At 41.4% G+C, this 19393-nt stretch overlaps 1 protein-coding gene across 4 annotated transcripts in view; it reads left to right on the plus strand.

The window, feature by feature from the left end:
- The window catches only part of ZNF608 (zinc finger protein 608), a 115440-nt gene that overhangs the window by 36820 nt on the left and 59227 nt on the right, over window positions 1–19393 (plus strand). For all 4 annotated transcript variants that reach the window (XM_010590331.3, XM_010590341.3, XM_003404472.4 and 1 more), the window contains one exon: window positions 12011–12266. In XM_010590331.3, the coding sequence (XP_010588633.1) occupies window positions 12011–12266 (256 nt within the window). The remainder of the gene's footprint in view (window positions 1–12010; window positions 12267–19393) is intronic.

Consider the following 19393-nt stretch of genomic DNA (forward strand, 5'->3'; position numbering starts at 1 on the left):
AAATAATGGATTCTTTTTTGGGGGGGGAAGGAAGAGTAACATTTCACTTAAATGAATTCAAAGGTAGTGTTTGCTATCATCCAGTCGACTGATTGCAAGAGTTCATTTGTGAAAAAAAAAAAAAAAACATTCTTAGCTTGCAGGCCTTACGTAAACTGGCAATGGGCTGGATTTGGCCCACGGGCCCTTGTTTTGCTGATCCCTGAACTAGACTGGCTCAAGAGAAACCCAGAGCAGGGTAAGCTGCCCTTGGTATTCTTCCCCTGTAAATGCTCATTGCTCCAAGCCTAGAAATGGAAGGTTTCTGGGAGGTGTAGGGGCTGCACTATTGGGTCCCCAACAGCTGCTGGGGTGAAATTATGGGATATTTTGGGCATCAGCAGCCTTTAAGTAGGCTAGAAGCCCTGTTTTTCTGGAAGGTGGAAGTTAGGAAGGGACATTGGGCCAACAACTTCTCAAGGGCAGGCACTGTCTCTTCTTGCCTTCACCCTGGAGTTGGACACCAGACCTGTGAGACCACCCTGATCTCAGAGCTCCTCTTTCCTTTGGTTTCTGTCACTCTACACTCCAGTTTGCTGTGACTTCAACAGCTACTGTTTTCCTCTTTCTGCCTCATAAATGTTGAGGACTGCAGGGTTCTGCCCTCTTCATACTCCTTACATTTTCCCTGAGCCATCTCATTTGCTCCCCTGGCTTCACTGAGAAAATGAAGTTTTCTCTATGCCAGTGACTCTTCTTTAGATATTTCTCGAGTTCCAGACATTCTTAATCCTAGAGCTTCCTGACAGACATTTCCTCACAGGTATTCCTCTGCCCACCCGCTACCTCCACTACCCATCACAGGGAATGACAACATAACCAACCATAATGGAAACCTGAGACTTATCTTTGAGTTCACCTTCCCCCACCTCCAGTCAGCCTTTCCTCTCCATCCCTACCAAGACTGCCTTCTCTTCTTTTGAGTACTGTAATGGCTTCCTAAGTAGTTTTTCTTCTTACAATCTCCACCCCACCCCCCCCCCAATCTGTTTTCCTCACAGTTTCCAGTGTGCTTTTCACCAAATGAAAATCTGATCCTCTCATTTCCCTATTTAAAAATCCTCAGTGCTCTCTTCTGACCTCACAGTAAAACCTCATATTCTTAGGCTGGCCTGGGCTCTTTGTGAACTGCCTGATTCTCCAGCCTCACCTCTTCCCATTCTTCCTGACCCCCTAAGTTTTGAGCCCCTTAAAAAAAAAGTGACTTGCAGAGCCACTCAGCTCTGCCCACACTCTGATCTCTTCATCCATCTGTGAACACTCCCTGCCCCACCCCCTTGGTGTTCCCACAATGCCTTGGGCTTAACTGACCATCCAGCCCAGGCCACATGCTGCACTGCAGCCACTGTTTGTCTCCTCTGCCAGCATGGGGCTCTGTTAGGAGCGTATATACGGTCACTTGCTGAAAGTTTGCTGCCTGAGGGAATGACTTCCCCAACAGTGAGGTGGCTTTAAGTAGCAAACTTTGTGGGGGAGGAGGAGGGTATGGGATTAACATGTCCTCCTGTCACACAAACTAGGCCCTTACACCATCCCCGACTCGCTCGTTGAGGTTGAAATAATATTCAATCGTGTACCCTCTCTCCTCTGCCTTAGCTTATGTTTACTTTTGTTCTAAAGCAGAATGGCTTAGCATCGTTTTATAAAAATATTAAGGTCCCCCCTTCTAAAAGTAGACATGATCATGTTAAACTTCAAGCAGCACAGAAGGATTTAGGATGACATATAATCCCCTCCTCCTTGGTGTGTTCTCATATGGATACAATTTCTAGGAGGAGGCATTCTGGAGGGTGATCTATCGGCTTTTAAAATCTGCTCTGTCTGCCGTTGGGAAAACAGAATTCTGGACCTATGAGCAGCTCTTTTCTGTGAGACTCTGAGAAGGAACTCTTTAAAGCTTGGGTTATGGTGTAGATGTGGCAGAGAACATGGCAAACCTCACCAGGGTAGTCTATGGTCTGTTACTTTTGCTTCTGACTCTGTAGTTAACTTAGCTCTGAAAACTTCCATTTTCAAATATTTGATGAGAAAACGCACCCCTGCCTTTCTGTAGAGCTGTAGTAAGAGTGAATGTGAGTCCTTTAAACCCTGTTTCCCTCTAGTCAATTTCGACTCACAGTGACCCTAGAGGGCAACTGCCCCATAGAGTTTCCAAGGAGCACGTGGTGGATTCAAACTGCCAAACTTTTGGCTAGCAGCTGTATCACTTAGCCACTACGCCACCAGGGTTTCTGAGTCCTTTAAAGTGCCCTTGAAAATAGGTACATAGATGACCGTAGGAGCTTTTATGATTTTCTTTTAACACACTTCCATTTCTGTTATAAACTATGGAGCACTTTACTGAGTCATTTATTGCGATTCAGTATGACATGAAAATTATTTCAATTTCTTGAAATTGGTCAGTATTTTGAATCAGTATTTGGAAGGAATAGGGACAAGAAGTCCATGCTAAGTCTCATTAGAAATATGATGGATTTTTGTGGAAACTGTTAAAGATTTTGTAGGGAGGAGAGTACATGGTGGTACCAAGATGGTACCATGGACAGGGAGTAAAAAAAATGTCCCCTTCTGTGGCTTTGTAAAAGGGGTTTTTGACTCTGTCCACATAACGTGACCTTACTTTCATTCTTTTTTTAGTTCCACATGCGACCCAGGTACTTCCTTATTATTTAGTTTGTTATAGCCAGCATGTACCGTGTTAGTAATCCAGTTGTCTAAATTTTTAGTTGAAAATACTCATTTGTGTTGTTACAAGTGAGACTCACTAATATGAGGTGAAAAAAAAAACTGCTGTTGAGAGGAATGAGAGTAAACTGATTCTCTTCGCCAAACAGGCTTTTCTTTCCTTTTACCCCCTTCACATTCCCTTCTTAAATCATGCCCATGTCTAAAAGGGTGAGAGTGTGAGGCCTTCAATGTTTCTTTACCTTACAAGGAAAAATTAAGGGGCCTTTAAAAACAGGCAGTGTATTTATGGGCAGTATCTACTAAGATACATCCAGTATTCAGGTGGTTTTGAAATGGCTTGTTCACTAATATAGGTGCACCACACATTTGCAACACTGCAAAATCCAGGATTAAAAATCCCGAGCTTACCATTGAGGTTTTTAAAAGTCTCTCACTTTTAAGGGGCTGGGAAAAAGATTTAATTGATAGAAAGGGATTTGCTTGGAACTTTTGAGGAATTCAGCTTTGTACAAGGTAAAGGGACTAATGAAAAGGATTAATCCAAGAAGACAGGCTTTTTTAATACCTTTGTCACTGTCTTCTTTCTTTGCGGCTTATTTTTGTGTTTTTGAGTGTCTTTGGAATAGGCAGGATGAGAGGAAATCAGAGAACACTTATGGGTAAGATATGAAAACACTGATCATTTACTGCTACTATTTAAAGCACAGCCAGCTCTCAGAGCAGTGAAAGATGTCAGCGGCACTTTTAAAACAGCTTAAGTATCTGTGTTTCAGCAGTAGGACTGGTTTTTTTTTCAAAGAACACAAATGAAGCTAAGTGTATGACAACCGATGTGGTGTGGTGGAGAGAGTCCTCAGGGCTGGAGTCCCGAGGCCCCTCTTCCACCTCCAGCGGCGTCACTTGACTATGGAACGCTACACAATTGAGGGTCTGCTAGGGGAGAATTTGGCTTAGATTCAAAACAAAAACATTTTTTTAAGACACTGAATAGAGTGGTTTAATTACTCTGTCTTTATATGTGCAATACCTTCTGTTTTGCTAGAGGATAAAGTTAAAAATAGTCACCGTTGTTTCTGGCATGCATTACACATGTGGTTGGCCCATGTGTGCCTCTGCTTTGGGGTCTGCATATTTGGCCATTTCTAGGGTGATAAGCTAATGGTCAATGAACACCTCCCCCTGCAGCGCCTTAGAGACTCAGGGTTGGCATTCTGCCTGTGGTTTTAACGTGGCTGGGATCCTGGCTGGGAATGGCAGCACCTGTCTTGGCTCTGTTGGACTTGGGGCAAGAGCCCTGGTGCATCCCCAGGCAGAGTCTTACCCGGTCAAGCTACTAAACCTATAGCAGCACTTTTTAAGATGTCTTTGCTTGCTTTTTATTTAGGGCAGTGTGAGCCCTGGTGGTGGAGTGGTTAAGAGCTCAGCTGCTAACCAAAAGGTTGGCAGTTCGAATCTACCAGCTGCTCCTTGAATACCCTGTGGGGGCAGTTCTACTCTATCCTAGAGGGTCACGATGAGTTTGGCTTTGGTTTTTGGAGTGGTTTTCATACCTGGGATGAAAAAATGGAAATGGTGATATAATAATTCCCAGTCAGTGTGCCTAGTTGTAGACTTTAGGATTGGATGATTTAAAACAGCAGTGACAACCACAAAATAAAACCTGAGGTTTGGTTTCTGAGGTTTTTAAATGAGGTCTCTGAAGGAATTGCAGTATTTGCTTGAAAGTACCGAGATGCCCTATTCCAACCTATGTACAAAATAAGGTGATTTAGATATGTGGCTTCCAACATACAGAAAAGGGTCAGAAAATACCTTTGGAGAAAGGTTTCTTTCCATCTCTTGTTCTATTTTAACATTTAGATAGGGTTTGCTTTTGATGGTAGAGCATTGTAGATTCAAGTTCTGGCTCGGCCACCAATCTTAAGTGGTCTTTTAAGTTAGTGTCCCACGTTTCCGTTTCTTCATCTGTAAAATACCTCCCTTCACAATCTTGCTGTGGAGCTTGCACATAAAGTACTCAGTAAATCTCTTCTACATTGTGCAAAATAGTAGCTGCTGCTGTTGTTACTATTTTTAAGAGAATACCTATGGGCTTTGAAATCAGAGAGGGCTGGCCTTGAATTTCAACTCCTTGGAGAAGTTGCCATCCTCTGAGATCTTCAGCTTCTGCCTCAGTTAAATGAGGATACTGTGAGAATGAAAGGGTTGGAATATGTACGGTGTCTGGTACACAGGAGACCCTTAGTAAGAATTTGCTCATGTTATTCCCACAGCAGGCTGTAAAGTATACATTATTTAGATCATGGTTCTGAGAGGAAAAGTCTCAACCACATTTAGGAGACACAGATTAAGAAATGACCAAAATACAGTTGTTTCAGGTCTGTCTGTCACAGATGGAAATTCACCCTTGACAGTTAATTTTGAAGAAAAAATCAGTGCTCACGGAAGCAGTTTTTTTAAGCTTCCTTGGTTTTGTTAATGAAGCTATGATGTCAGGCAACAAGGGTGGTGGAAATGCAAAGTAAGAGACTGCGGCCATGGTCACCTTTAAAGAGCTGTGATTTCCCCTATACTGGTGTGCAGTCTCTGTCTAATGCTTTTTTAAATTAAAAAGGTGACTGTGGGCAATCTCATAAAACAGCCAAATACCAGGATATGGAGAAAACGTGAGCGTTAAGTAATAGTGCCCCTGCGTGCTCATAGAATGTAAAAATAATGACTCTGAGCAAACTAAGACACCATTCCCACTCAGATTGTTGGTGTTCAGAGGATCCTAGGATTGAGGGGTTAATAGTAGGATAAGTATGGAGATTCGTGGCAACAGATGGAAGAAACCTGGGGCAAGCTCCCCTGTCAGCATTTAGACATGACACGGGAACGTGGGAGGGAATGTGTTCATGGGGAAGGCTGGCTTGTCTTCAGCCCTGGATTCTCCCTTTCTCCTCCTGCCTGGCAGTACTAGCTGTTTCATGCAGCAGAGCCACCCGAGTGGCTCTTTGTTGGGGTGGGGTGGAACAGGAGTGCTCTCAGGAGTACCCACCAGTCCTGCCCTGGCGAGCCTCCCTCATTGGCTGTCAGTTTCCTGGTACTGAAAACCATCACCGACTGACACAGTCAGATGCTCGAGTGATGAGAAGCTGCCACAAACAGCACTCCAGCTTTGGAGCCTTCCTTATTAATCAGCACTCAGGAAGCCCTTGAAATAAGGTGAACAGAGAAAATATTGCCAGAATCTCTCTGCAGATTTTTTTTTTTTCCTCCAGCCCTCTGATTACACACCCTAAGTGCCGCTGCTATCTCTGTGTAAATAACCTTTTCTTCCCCGCCTCCCTCCATCCTCCCTGCTTCCCCACTCCCATACTCTTGGGCGCTCTGGTGTGATAAATAGCCAGGCTACTGCTCGGCGTGCACCAACACCTGGGAATAATCATGCAAAAATAACAGTGAGAGACTGCCCTGCGTCTGTTCTTGACATTAACTTTCCTCGGTTTGACAGGCTGCCACCACCAGCTGTTAGACTTATGGGTCTTTTTTTTCCATTGGAGATGGCTGCTTTCCTGCTTTCCTCTTTTGGGCTCTAATGGGTTACATCAGTGTCCCATCAAGATGACAGGAAAAGAGCTTTGACAAGGGAACATTGCTAAAACCAGTCAGTTCTCAGTTCTGATCTTTTATTCCAGTTATCAGTATTATTAGACTAATAATCCCCCACCTATTTGTAAATGAGGAATATCTCTTTAAAACTATATTAGGGGTTTTTCCCCCTCCTGCAAAAGGTATTCATAATTGCCTCTTGAATTGTCTTTGAATGTAGTGAATCCTAGCTTTTGTCCCTACAGGACTGAACCGTCTATCAATTTTATTTTAGTTTAGGTCTCAAATATATTTGTAATAATGATAATAATGTTGACAATAAACCCACTGCTGTTGAGTTGATTCCGACTCATAGCCACCCTGTAGGACAGAGTAGAAGCACCCCGTAGAGCTTCCAAGGAGCGCCTGGTAGATTCAAACTGCTGACCTTTTCGTTAGCAGCCATAGCTCTTAACCACTACGCCACGAGGGTTTCTAATATTGACAGTGGGGTAGCTATTATTTGTTGTAACTGTACGAGGCCCTGTTCTATGGTTATTTGCATGATCTCATATGGTCACTTTCGCCAGGTGTTATTTCCATTTTACAGATCTAGGCACTGAGTCCCAGAGAAATCCGGCGATTTGCCTAAGGTTATGCAGCTTATGGTAGAGCTTAGACTCCAGCTCCAAAGACTGATCCCTTCCCCATTCTCATGCATCCCTCCTTTCCCCCCTCCCCCTGCCCTTTTTTTCTCTTGTGCCTCCGTGGACAGCCATATGAATGCTGTTCTCACAGTTCCAATTTTGCTGTATTTCCGTGATTAGTTGATGAGTGCCACGGTGTTGCCCACTAAGCAGTGAGTCCCTGAGGGTAGGGACTGGTCGGCTTTTTCACACTCTTGCTCGGCTAGTAGGTTGTACTGTGTGCAGCACACAGCAGGTGTGCAATAATTGTTTACTGGGTGGATGTGTGATAGAGTTTAGGTGAGTAGGAGGAGACTTTTGGGAGAGCAATACAAGACAAAGGTGCAACAAAAGATTAGTGGGATGAGATTGTGCAGCAATACTGGGCTAATCAGGACCTTCATGGAGATTGCTGTAAGATGGGGGTGGATTAAGTGGGTTGACTACTGCCAGATGTCAGTGGATGAAAGAAGCACTATTTCCCCAGGCTGAGCTTCTAAGGTTTAAGCCCTTTTACTTATACTTTTAACATACTTTAACTGCAGTTAACCATGCATTTGAAGGGGATTATAGATTTATGTTAAGTATAGTAGGATATAAAAAGGAGATTTGTAAGGTGGTGTGTAGGGTTAGGGAGCTGTAATATCAGACCAAGGACTTTTTTTTTTTTTTTTTTTAAGTCTGTGTTTACTGAGCTAAGCACTGTGCTGAGCATTTACTGTGCATGAATTATATCTCACAGCAGCCACCTGGGAGTAATGATTATTAATAGTCTTCCCAGGGAGTTTTGTTCCCAGGGAGTTATTCCTAGTTGTCATTATTATTACATTTTTATTCCAGATAGATGTTACAGGAAGGTATTCATAATTCCCATTATTATTCCCATTTCCCAGGTCCAGACACTGAACCTTAAAGAAGCCAAGTAACTTGCTCTAGGCCCTCGCAGCAAGTGCCGACGGGCCAGGATTTGAACCCATACCTGTGTGCTAACAATTAGAGGTTCTGTACTTGGTATGCTGCCTCCTCCCGGGAAGACCTTGTGGAAATTGTTGCCCACCCTCTGCCTTAATGAGCTTCATTGGTTTGCAGAAATTATGGCTTAGTGTATGGACCAGTGACCAGAGAAATCAGGGTACAGTGGAACTGATCTTTTGTATAAGGCAAATAGCTATTGAAAATCCTTTAAAATCTTGCATTGGTATATGTGGTTTTGTGTTAGACATCATGAGATGCACAGAAGAATGGAAATGTTTTTTTGCGGGAACATCTCCCACTGGGGGCATTATCTAGCAAGGAAGAATTGGCCACACAGTTTCAGTTATTTCCCTCCCATCATTTTCTGTCTTCTGGTGTTGAATTCCTGTACATTTTCCGCATATAGGATGCTACTGTTTTATGCTCACCTGGGCTGCCACCAGATAGCTTATTGCCTTTGCACAAAAATGGACCTCCTTTTTTTCTAGAATGAGTAGGTTAGGCCAAATGTCCTTCTAGCTAAAATATTCTGTGACTGCCTCCAGAAAAGCAGGAGGCTTGAACTTCACTGCCTCTGCTAGGCAGCTCACCGTCAGGCTGAAGGGAAGGCGGCTGCAGCTCAGCACTGTCAGTTGGTGCCACAAGGGGTATGTACGCAGCACAGCACTTGCTCCAGTTATTATTTTAAGAGCTAACGGTCATTCAGACTACTCCGTATTTTTTTTTTTAATGATGGTCAAAAATTGGAGTGTTTTCAAAAGTAGCATACTTACCCCCAGCCCCCTTTCCACTTGATGACCTCTGGGAAAGAGGGGGCTGCAGTAGACCACACAGGTGGGCTTTGGACTTGAGTCCCTATCCTGAATCCTGAAATCCCACAGCGAGGGAAGGGTTCCTTTTTCTCCCCTCATCCCTGGCTTAGGTTCAAAGGAGCAGTTAGGAGTGCTGATCCACTTGCCTGTGGGAATGGCAGTTCTGAGCTCTCATGAGGAAGCCAGTGCAATGGAAAAACTAAGAGAGAAATTGATTTGTGTAAGTCAAAGATTTGAACATTTAAAACCATATATTACCAATCAAGTTTCAGAGTTTGAGCCTATTTTTACATTGCGGGAGGTCTGTGTACAATTAAGTTAGTATTTATAGTCAAACTCTGAATCTTAGCCTTATTTTAAAGTATGTGAGAACAGAGCTCCAAGGTCCTGCTAAGGTTTTATAAATAATCATCACCTAAACACATTTGGATTGTGTTCATGGAAATAAACACAGATAATGTACTTACTGGTCCTCCCTCAGGCCATCACGATTCTTTAGATATTTGATCTTTGGAATCACTTAATTATTCCCTTAATATGTAAACCAAAAATCCAAACCCATTGCCGTCGAGTCAATTCTCTGACTCATAGCAACCCTATAGGACAGAGTAGAACTGCCCCATAGTGTTTCCAAGGAGTGGCTGGTGGATTCGAACTGCCGAGCTTTTGGTTAGCAGCCTGAGCTCTTAACCACTGTGCCACCAGAGTGCCCACAAATATATAGGTGTATGTATATCTATATACTCACAAAGTTATATTACAATAGGGATTTATTCTAGAAATCCTGTTGTGATGGTATTTATCGTCAATATTGGAAGGCCAAAGAATATATTTCCCAATTGAGGAAAATGGGCCTCTGAGAGGTTAAATGGCTCTCTCGATGTCCTAAGCTAGTTAGGGACAGAGTTGGGGCCCAAATCTTAGTGACTTCTGCTGCATGCTTTGCCCCATTTTGTGCTCATTTCCAAAATCAGAGAACTGGTGCTAGGCCTCTTTCCTTCTTTTATTTTATTCTATTCCCTTGTCTTGTTTATCCAATTGAAGCTATACTCGTTCTCTTGGTATTAATATCTGTTGTCGATTAGGTGATGTAAAGAATATTTTCAGAATACTGAAAATTTTCAGTTTATGTGTGTAACATCAAAGTGCAGTCAGTTTGCAACTAACTCTACAGATACAGAAGTTGTTTGGAAACATGCAAAAAAAAAAAACTAAAAAAGGGCAGAGTAGCTGGTTGATGTTACCTTAGTCATCTTTAATTTTGGAAAAAGATTCTAATCTCTCACCATCTTTTAATTGCGATAAAGACTGTGAGGTAGCATTGGATTTCCCCCCTTTAAATTTCCTTCCTCAGAACCTCATTCTCCTTTTGTCAGCTCAGTTTTAAAATAGTAACTATCAGTGTGAACTTTGATCCACATTAAGGGGCATTTACACGAAAGCACAAATCACCATATCTGGGATTTGGAGCTGTTAAATGCTTTTCTTTCTTGGGCCATGTGATCAAGAATGCAGAACAATAAAAGGCATGGAGCAAAGGAAGTTTTATGGCAGCTTTGTGAGCAGGAAATTAAGTTTCTTTAACATGCAGATCGGTGAAGGGCTGTTCTGTTGCATCTTGGATTACTCAGGCAAGTGAACGTCAGTTTATCATTTTAGTGAAATGCAAACTGTAGAAATAGTTTCTACAGTCATATGAACAAGGAGCTGTCACAGATGACTGCTTCAGCTGTTTAACTAGGAGTAGAGTACACTTCCTCATATGACTTCTCTTAAAATACACTTTAAAAACAAAACAAAATGACTAAGGCTGTATGTTTGTAGCGAAGTGTTGATTTCCTACAAAGGTTAACTAGGAATATGTAGACAACTGACAAGATGATGTTTTACCAGAATGACTTTCTGTGTGCCCTTCTCACAGGACGTCGTCCTTTTTATGTAGGCCGTGTCTATCTGCAACATGAGGGCCTAGGTAATCTGGAGTCCTGATGCAGACATGCTTTGCATTTGGCTTTTTCACAATTGATAAGCCTTCAGCCGGGTCAAAGCTATTCAGTGGCAGTTATTAACAGCCCTCACAGTAGGCCAAATGAATGAATAGATTGGTTGGTGATCTGTGTATTTTAGTACATGTATAGCCTTAGATTTCATTATGGCCAGACTCCCACCATTTTTGTGGTGAAGAACTCCTTTGCTGCTGTCCTGAGGGTCCCCACCCCCCTCCCCTTAAAAAAAAATTAGGGGGGTACAAAGGAGACATCATTGCATCACAAGATCTGGTCTTTGGTTGTCATTTCTGTTTCCTAGGCTTAGAAAGCTGCTAAGCCTTGGTCAGACTCTTTAGGGATCTTTAAAAGTTGGGCCACTAAAGGGGCCTGTGCATTGGAGAAACCAAGTTCTGTTGGTGCTGGGCACACACATTTCTCTTCCAGTAGTAATTCTGCTAAACTTTGCAATAAACCCATACCCATTGCTGTTGAGTCGATTCTGACTCATAGCGACCCTATAGGACAGGGTAGAACTGCCCCATAGGGTTTCCAAGGAGCGCCTAGTGGATTTGAACTGCCAACCTTCTGGTTAGCAGTTGTAGCTCATAACCACTACACCACCAGGGTTTCCAAACTTTGCAATAGAGCATTTAATTAGGAGTTACTGCTTAATACATGCTAATAATATCCAGGTTACGTGATTCACTGTGTGTAATCGAGTTTATGTATTTTGTATATTCAGCAGAGTAACTTAATATATATTAGTAGTGATTTAATTCATTATGGTTTATAAAACACTTGGAATACAATTTTAGTCCATCTCTCGTGCTTAAATGTCCAGTAAGATGTATGTGGCATTTATTGGAGTTTTTACTTTGGCAAATGTGTTACAATTTTAAAAATAAGATTTCATCACTAGTGGGAAATCCTTTTAATTTTGCAAAGGCATATTTCCATTCAAGTCTCTTTGGGCTAAAGGTTGCCATTGGTGAATTTAGAAGACTTCTTTGAAGGCCTGCCTGTAATTCAGGAAGCTAGAGCTGGAATGTTTATTTTGTTTGGCATGAAAAAGTAAAACTCCACGTTTCTATTCTACTTTACATTTTGGCACTGTTCAGACAATCAAAATGAGTTGTAGTTGCCAGTGGAATTTGGAATGATGGTATATTCTGGAAGTGATGTGAACAGATGACATTGACAAGCAGCCATCGAATGCAGCACCACTGCAGTAAGCCTGTCTGTTTTTCAGGTTGACCCCCTGTTTACAGTGCCGGCGCCGCCACCACCGATTTCCAGCAGTCTCACGCCTCAGATTCTGCCCTCCTACTTTTCCCCATCTTCATCCAATATTGCAGCACCGGTTGAACAGCTTTTGGTTCGGACTCGTTCTGTGGGTGTCAATACGTGTGAAGTCGGAGTAGTGACAGAGCCAGAGTGTCTTGGGCCCTGTGAACCTGGGACCAGTGTGAATTTGGAAGGGATCGTGTGGCATGAAACAGAAGAAGGTAAATACAATTTATTTTTATCTATTTCCCCATGCCTTCCTCACCCTTCTTGTATTTATGTGTACCTTTGAGGGGAGTTGTTTTGTGGTATTCAGAGAGAAAAGAAAAGTGGATTTTGTTGGAACAAAAACTGTGTTTGGCCTCTTGTTCATAGCTGTTTTTAGATTCAGGCTGAATCAGGTGTCCCTGAAAGAGGTTCCCCACTTTAAGTGCTATGATGAAGGATGGGGAGAAGCAGGCTGAGGGTTACTCTTTCCCCTGAAAGGTGTGGTAGAAACACAGCCCCTTCCCTGCCCGTTTACTCAGCCAGCCACCTGGCAAATGCAGTCCATTAGTCACGTGGGAAACAAGGGGCGAGAGAAATGAGTTAGGTTTAATTTATCATTCCTGTTGGAAAATAAATCAGAGCATATGCCACACTGATGGTGGATCCAAACCATGGTTGGCCACATGTCATAGCACATGATCATCAGGTACGATGTGTTTCAGTGGCCAGTGTCATTAACAGAGGCCAAGAGTGATTGAAAACTACAGACCAAAAAAAGAGCTGTGCTGCTACGTGGGGAACTAGGACAGTAGAAAAGATAAGGAAGAGGGTACGCCAGGGTCCACCAGGGGAACAGAGTAAAATGAAGGACACGGAGGAAAGATTTTTTCCCCCTTAAAGCTAGATTGGTCTCCAAGGTAAAGGAAATGACAATCCAGAATATCATAGTTATTTTGGGAGAGGACAGTGGTGTCACCAGGGGAGCATGGGGGTACAGGCTGTACCGGGTGACACTGTCAGAGGGGGCAGGTGACACCAAAATGACTGTCTCTGAAATTATCCTTGAAGTTAGTTATAACAACAAAAACATTTTTCATAAGTCCAGCTTACATGTATCAGTATACCTACAAGGCTAAAACTCTATGCTAATTTACTCTTTGAAACTTCTCATGTGCTCTGGTCAGAGCCGTCATTTATTACACAATTGACATGGTCTCATCTTCATGCACTGTTGTTTTTGTTGCCGCTGATGTTTTTATAGTCACTGATTTCATCTAATTTTCTGGGGCTTTAGCTACAATATTGTGGTAGTTAGTATTTGTGAACCTATATCAATAATTCCTTTTGAGAGTGAAGTAGTAATTAAAGGAAAAGAAGGAGTGCTACGTGGGAATTATGATTCGCAAGTAACATCAGTACAAAAAAACATTACTGAGGATTGTGTATGGTCTGGTATGGAAAGAGATCCATGAGGAAGGGGAGGGTGACCACACTGGGTGACACCAACCCTAGAGATGCGACTGGGAGAGGAGTGAGGACAAGGATGAAAATGATAAAAAGGATCTGAGACTTGAAGTCATTGTTCAGTTTCCTCTGTATCAAGGGGAAAAAAATTGAGGATTGAAAATAAAAGGGAGAAGATACAAATATGCAAAAGAGGCTTGGCGGATAGGAGATGCTAAGTGCCTGGAGGGCGTTTGGGGGACGTGGTAGTTGAGAGAAAGTAGTTAAGGATGTGAGAAATTGGGGAATGAAAGGAGAGAATAAAAAAGAATGAAAATTACACTGAGTTGGTTTGTAAACTTTCACTTAAAGCACAATAAAAATTATTTAAAAAATGAATGAAAATTAGGTGACAGGTGCAACTATTATTGTTAGAAGGCAGAGAACAGCTCAAGCTATTTCAAGATAGAAAACCAAAAATTCATATTCAAATCTTTTAATTCCACCTATTACATTCAATATGCTTGTTTGTATACTATATTTGTAACTAAAAAATTCTTAGATAGTAAAGAACAAAAGGACTGTATTCTACAGGAAGGAAGCACAGGAAGGGAATGAAAGCAGCAGACATGGTGAGCCCTCTTTTTTGCTCAGGTGGAAGGGAGAGTTAAATTTGCTTTTGGCTTTAGAATTTTTTTTTTATCCCCGCCCCCCCCCTTGGTATTTTTGTTTTTTAATTTGGGTCTTCAGATATTCTGGGGGATTAAAAAAAAGAAAGAAAACAAAAATCATTGCTGTTGAGCCACTGTTGACTCATAGTGACCCTATAGGACAGAGTAGAACCACCCTATAGGGTTTCCAAGGAGTGGCTGGTGGATTCAAACTGCTGATCTTTTTGGTTAGCAGCCATAGCTCTTAACCACTGTGCCACCAGGGTTCCTTTATGGGAAGCCATTTGAAATAATACCATGAAACCAAATTGGGAGGAACTGAAGGAAGAGGAGGTGGAATTCAATTTTTCCCATTTTGTTTCCCTGTACAGACACCCTGCAGTGCAAGGCCCAGTGTGGGCAACAGCCTCTCTTCATTACCCCTCTTTGAGTTGTGCCTGGTTGTCTTCCCTACATCTGAGAGGTAGATAAGGGTTTCAGACTGGTATCTTGGTGAGAAAATATAGAAAAAGAGCTAAGTCCTAAATAAGGTCACAGTTCATTAGTTGATGTGCATATTTCCAGGAAAAGGAAAGGCTTTGGAAAGAATAGGGTTAATCTTCAATAAACTTGAAAGTAAGATTTTCTTGTACTTGGATGATTGACTTGTTAGAGTGGAGCACTGTCCTACCATTTCTTAGTCATGACTTAGCGCCCGTCAGTTTATTGCTTGTCTTGATTTTATTTATTCAAGTGTGGGATAGGATTGAGTTCCTGCAGTGTCACCACACTGGGTGGTAGATGTTGTAAAATTAGCCACAGACTCTCTGGGACAGCTGTAAGGCTTGGATTATTTCTCACTTTACTTTGCTTAGAAGTGTGCTTAATTTTGACTTTCAACCCTAGCCTCCAGTTAAAGATGGGCTTATTTCGAAAAATCTGTGTTTCAAAACTATTGCAGTACATGGGTTGATGGGGAATTCTGGTACTCCGGACATGTGCTGGAAACCTTGGTGGTGTAGTGGTTAAGAGCTATGGCTGCTGACCAAAAAGTCAGCAGTTCGAATCCACCAGGCACTCCTTGGAAACCCTATGGGGCAGTTCTACTCTGGCCTATAGGGTCTCTATAAGTTGGAATCGACTTGACGGCACGGGTTTGATTGGCCATGTGCTTAAATAACTTTGAAGTATTATTATTCATTATTATTATTTGGCGGTGATATATGTAAAGCCTCACTGCAAAGGGCTCCACCCTGTTTACTGAAAAATCAATCTCCTGAGTCATGTGTACCTGCTTTTATATGCTCTCATTGTCATCTCTGGGGAGGTGCTCCGTAGAGTCATGCAGCAGGCCAGTAGCTTTAGATGGTTTTCAGGCACAGTAGCAGAGCCCTTGGCAGCCACAACCTTGTCTTTACTGCCTCACATTCTCCAAGATTTGGAATGTGTGGATGTTTACTGTGGTGACAAGAAGGAGCTGGAGCCGTTAATAGAGTTATTCTTGCTGAATAAACTAAACTTCTGACCTCCACAGAGTTTAAGAATTCGTTCTAGCAAAGGCTTGGGTCATAAGATGTGTGTTTAACGTGCAACCATTTTCAAGAGTGCTCCATTTGCATTTTTTCTCAGTACAGCGTGTTTAAAGTTTTTGTACCAATTTAAAAATTAAACCCACTTAACCATTAATTTTTTCCTTTTGTGGAAAACAAAGAGAGACACAGAACAAACACGTTTGGAGCCAGTTATTTGGCAGAGCTAAAAGAGACGGATTTGGGGCAAAAGGGAGGGGAAAACCTCAATAGTTTTGTAGTGTGAAGTTTCACTAACAAAGAGCTTCAAGTCAAGCCACTTATAAAACTGTCAGTTGCCTTTGATTAATGTCCTTTAGATTGAATTGAATAAAATCACTTCCCTGGTATTTGTGTTTTGCAGGCATTAGATGATGAGTACTATTTTTCACAAAGCGAAATATGTTAGCGCAGTTGTGTGCGTATTGTGTGTGTGAAGGCCATGTATGTGTTTTTGGTTTGTTTTAGTTTTTTTTTTAAGATACTAGAAAATTCAAGTGTCCATATCTGCAGTCTTTTGGGGGGAATATTGAATACTTTTCCTATTCCTTTGGGTGGTGGTGGGGAACTACAAGACTGGAATTTGAAATCCCAACTTAACACTTAATTGTTTCTTATACTTGCAGTTCCTCATTAGAGAAGGTTTCCTTTAGTCACATTCTTTCCCTTTGGTGTCTTTACTGCCAATACACGAAGTCCTGGTTGCCTAAGAACCAAATTGTACTCAGAAATAAAGTGTTACGAGTGAAGCACCCTCTGGAAAAAATTAGTGGGTTTCAGATCATGCTTAATAGGAGAGAAAAACTCTGACCGCATTTGGATGTTTGGTTATTCTACTCTGATCTTTCTTTAAGGTGAACACATAGGAGCAATGATGTATTGTACAAAATTACTCGCAGATGTTGCAACGAATTTCCTTAGCATTTCATTCCTGACATTTGGGACACATATGCCTATGTATAGTTATTTGTTTCAAAATTTTCTCCTTTGGGGGGGGGGGATGAAAAAAATGGTGTATCCAGCCATGTGTGTAAACACATATGTGTTGAAGTTGGTTTTTTAGCTTTTGTGGATGCATTTTCTGTCTGATTTTCGTTGACTCTTGTTGCTTTTTGGGCTTTTTTTTTTTGCTAGAACCAAGAACATACTTGGTTTAGCTGTGTCCATCATTCAGCATTATGTCCTTCATTTACCACCACTCTGTCATGTCCCTCAATGCTCCTACTGGTTAAGCAAAGCCACTGAAGAAAAGGAATTGAGAGAAGGAAAGCTGTTATTTGCTAATGATGTCATTTTAGATTATAAGACAGTGGTTCTTAACTATGCCAGTGCCTTTGAATCACGTGAGTAATTTTAAAAAAACATGCTGATGTCCAACCATCACCTCCAGGCATTTAATTGGTCTGGTTTGGTGACGTGGTGTTGGTGTATTTTCAGAGCTCCCCAAGTAAGTCTAATGTGCAAACAAAGTTAAGAATAGTGTCTCGGGGAGAAAGCAGATGTCCTAGCCCTTTGCAAATTGCTTGACCTTTTCCCTTGAAGAAAGTCAGATGAATTATTGTCTCGTTTAAAATATAAAACAGGTGAGAGATACCCACCTTCCTTACCTCACAGGGTAACTAGTGTCTGTCAAGGTGCTGTAGAGTGGCAGGTGAGGGTAGTTGTTTAATCACTGTGCTAATGAGAAGAAGGCTCCAGCTTTGATCCTCAACATGAACTCCACAGAGGATTTGAGGGGATGAATGAACAACTAATTGGTACCACTCTTCTAATGTATTACAATAGTGTGGACCTTACTATAGGTTTCTCAAGTGAGCCAGATACATAGTTTTATTTCTGTGTGGCCTCCACTGAATTACTTTGAAATAGTTCACCAACCTGGAGCATTAAGAAAAAATAATAGCGTAGCCAATAGAAGATGGTACTCAGAAAATCATTCAGAGCATACAAAGCCAACCTGCAACAGTGAATGTAGTTTTAAAGAGAAGACCTAACACCAGATGTGTTAGAGGAAAAATAAATGCTTGTTTATATGAGCTCCTTCACCTGATGTTCTATGTATTTTCCAAGGAAAGAAAAGTGGTCTTGGGAATGAATATTTAAGGATAATTACTGGAGAAGTAAATGGTTTTCTTTTAAAACCACCAGAGATATTCCTAAATTCTTCTACTTTTCCTTTATCTCCTAAGTACGGAAGAGCAGTGTTTAAACATGCAATATAGGGGCTTTCAAGCTAATTCATTTCAAAGCAAAAGATTCAGCATTAATGACAATGGAACTGAAGTGTGGGATGGCTATTCCTATTCTGTAGCATTTACTTACCATCTTATTACTTAACACGAACATTTCTTTTCAACTTCTGACTCATTTGAGAAAAGCTTAAATATTAGTCCAGGCTTACTTTGTGTTTTCAGTAACTGAGCATGGAGTTGGTACAGTATTTAACTAATTGAAATATTTCTATTGATTGAAATAATTCCCAGTGATTTTATATATTCAGCCTTGACTCACAAGAATAGTAAGATGACCACTTTCACTTCTGCATTTCAGTACTCCCCAAGTCAGTGATGACAACTGCTCAGTAATGGGGAACTTGAAGGTGGTGAAGGAAGTGTGCTCCCCATCAGTACTATGTTAAATGGACATGAATCGGCCCCAGTATGAGAGTTTGGCAAGTGAGCATCGGTTATTTAATCATTGCTCTGATTAGAAAAAGGGCCAAGCTTTGATCCTCAACATGAACTCCACAGAGGTTTTGAGGAACTGGAGGGACTGAAGTTAGTACCACTCTGTATCTTGGCCATGAACTTCCCCCTTACCTTCCTGGGCCAGCTAGTGTGAGTTCTGGTTCTAGGGGTGGCCAATGAAAGTATGGAATGGTTTAGGGAGACCAATCACTAGTGGTGGCAGAGTAGCTCCAAGGAACCACTGTACCAAAATGCACAAGGGCTTCCCATTTTCACAGGCAAACAGCAACCCAAATAGAAAATCAGATCCATATATTTGTGGGATCGTTGCACCATCTTAATGACCTTTGTCCTAAGTACTGTGATAAATTTTTTTTAAATAAAAATAAAATTGATTTAAGGATATGTTATAAACAGCAAAACTCATATCAAGTATTTTCTGTTTTTAAGATTAATGAAACTAATGTTTCCAGCTTCACAGAAAAATATAGAGAATAAAAATGGGTGATTGGTTTTCACGTAGGCGTATGGGTAGACACTCAATAAAGATTTAATGAATGAAGAAGAGAAAAAGGAAGGGAGCAAGGGAAAGCTTGTCCTTGCTATTTTCTTGGGTTTTGCTGTACTCTTGGATCTCCCTGTTGAGGTAACGGGCCCCAAATTTGGTATGATAAATGATTGTGTGTTTTGCTGGAAAGCACTAACATAGCCATTTATTTTACCTCTTGTCAATGTGAAAAATAAGCTGCAGTTAGGCAAGTTTCAGCTTAATGTTTTTGGACCAAACCTTTGTCCTTTTGTGTCATTTGTGTATATTTTGGTGGTGACATTGGGTATTAAGTACTAAAGCAACAAGTTTTAAAATTCAGTGTAAAAGCATTTTGTTACCCCTTTTGGTTGGCTGATATTGTGGCTAAACTTATTCTTGTATGTGAATACAGAATACAAAACATTTAAAACTAAGCTTTTCTTAGGACTTCAGTATAGTTAAAGATATAAGAAGTTGTTTTGT

The sequence above is a fragment of the Loxodonta africana genome, chromosome 2, assembly GCF_030014295.1.
Source record: "Loxodonta africana isolate mLoxAfr1 chromosome 2, mLoxAfr1.hap2, whole genome shotgun sequence".
NCBI lineage: Eukaryota > Metazoa > Chordata > Mammalia > Proboscidea > Elephantidae > Loxodonta > Loxodonta africana.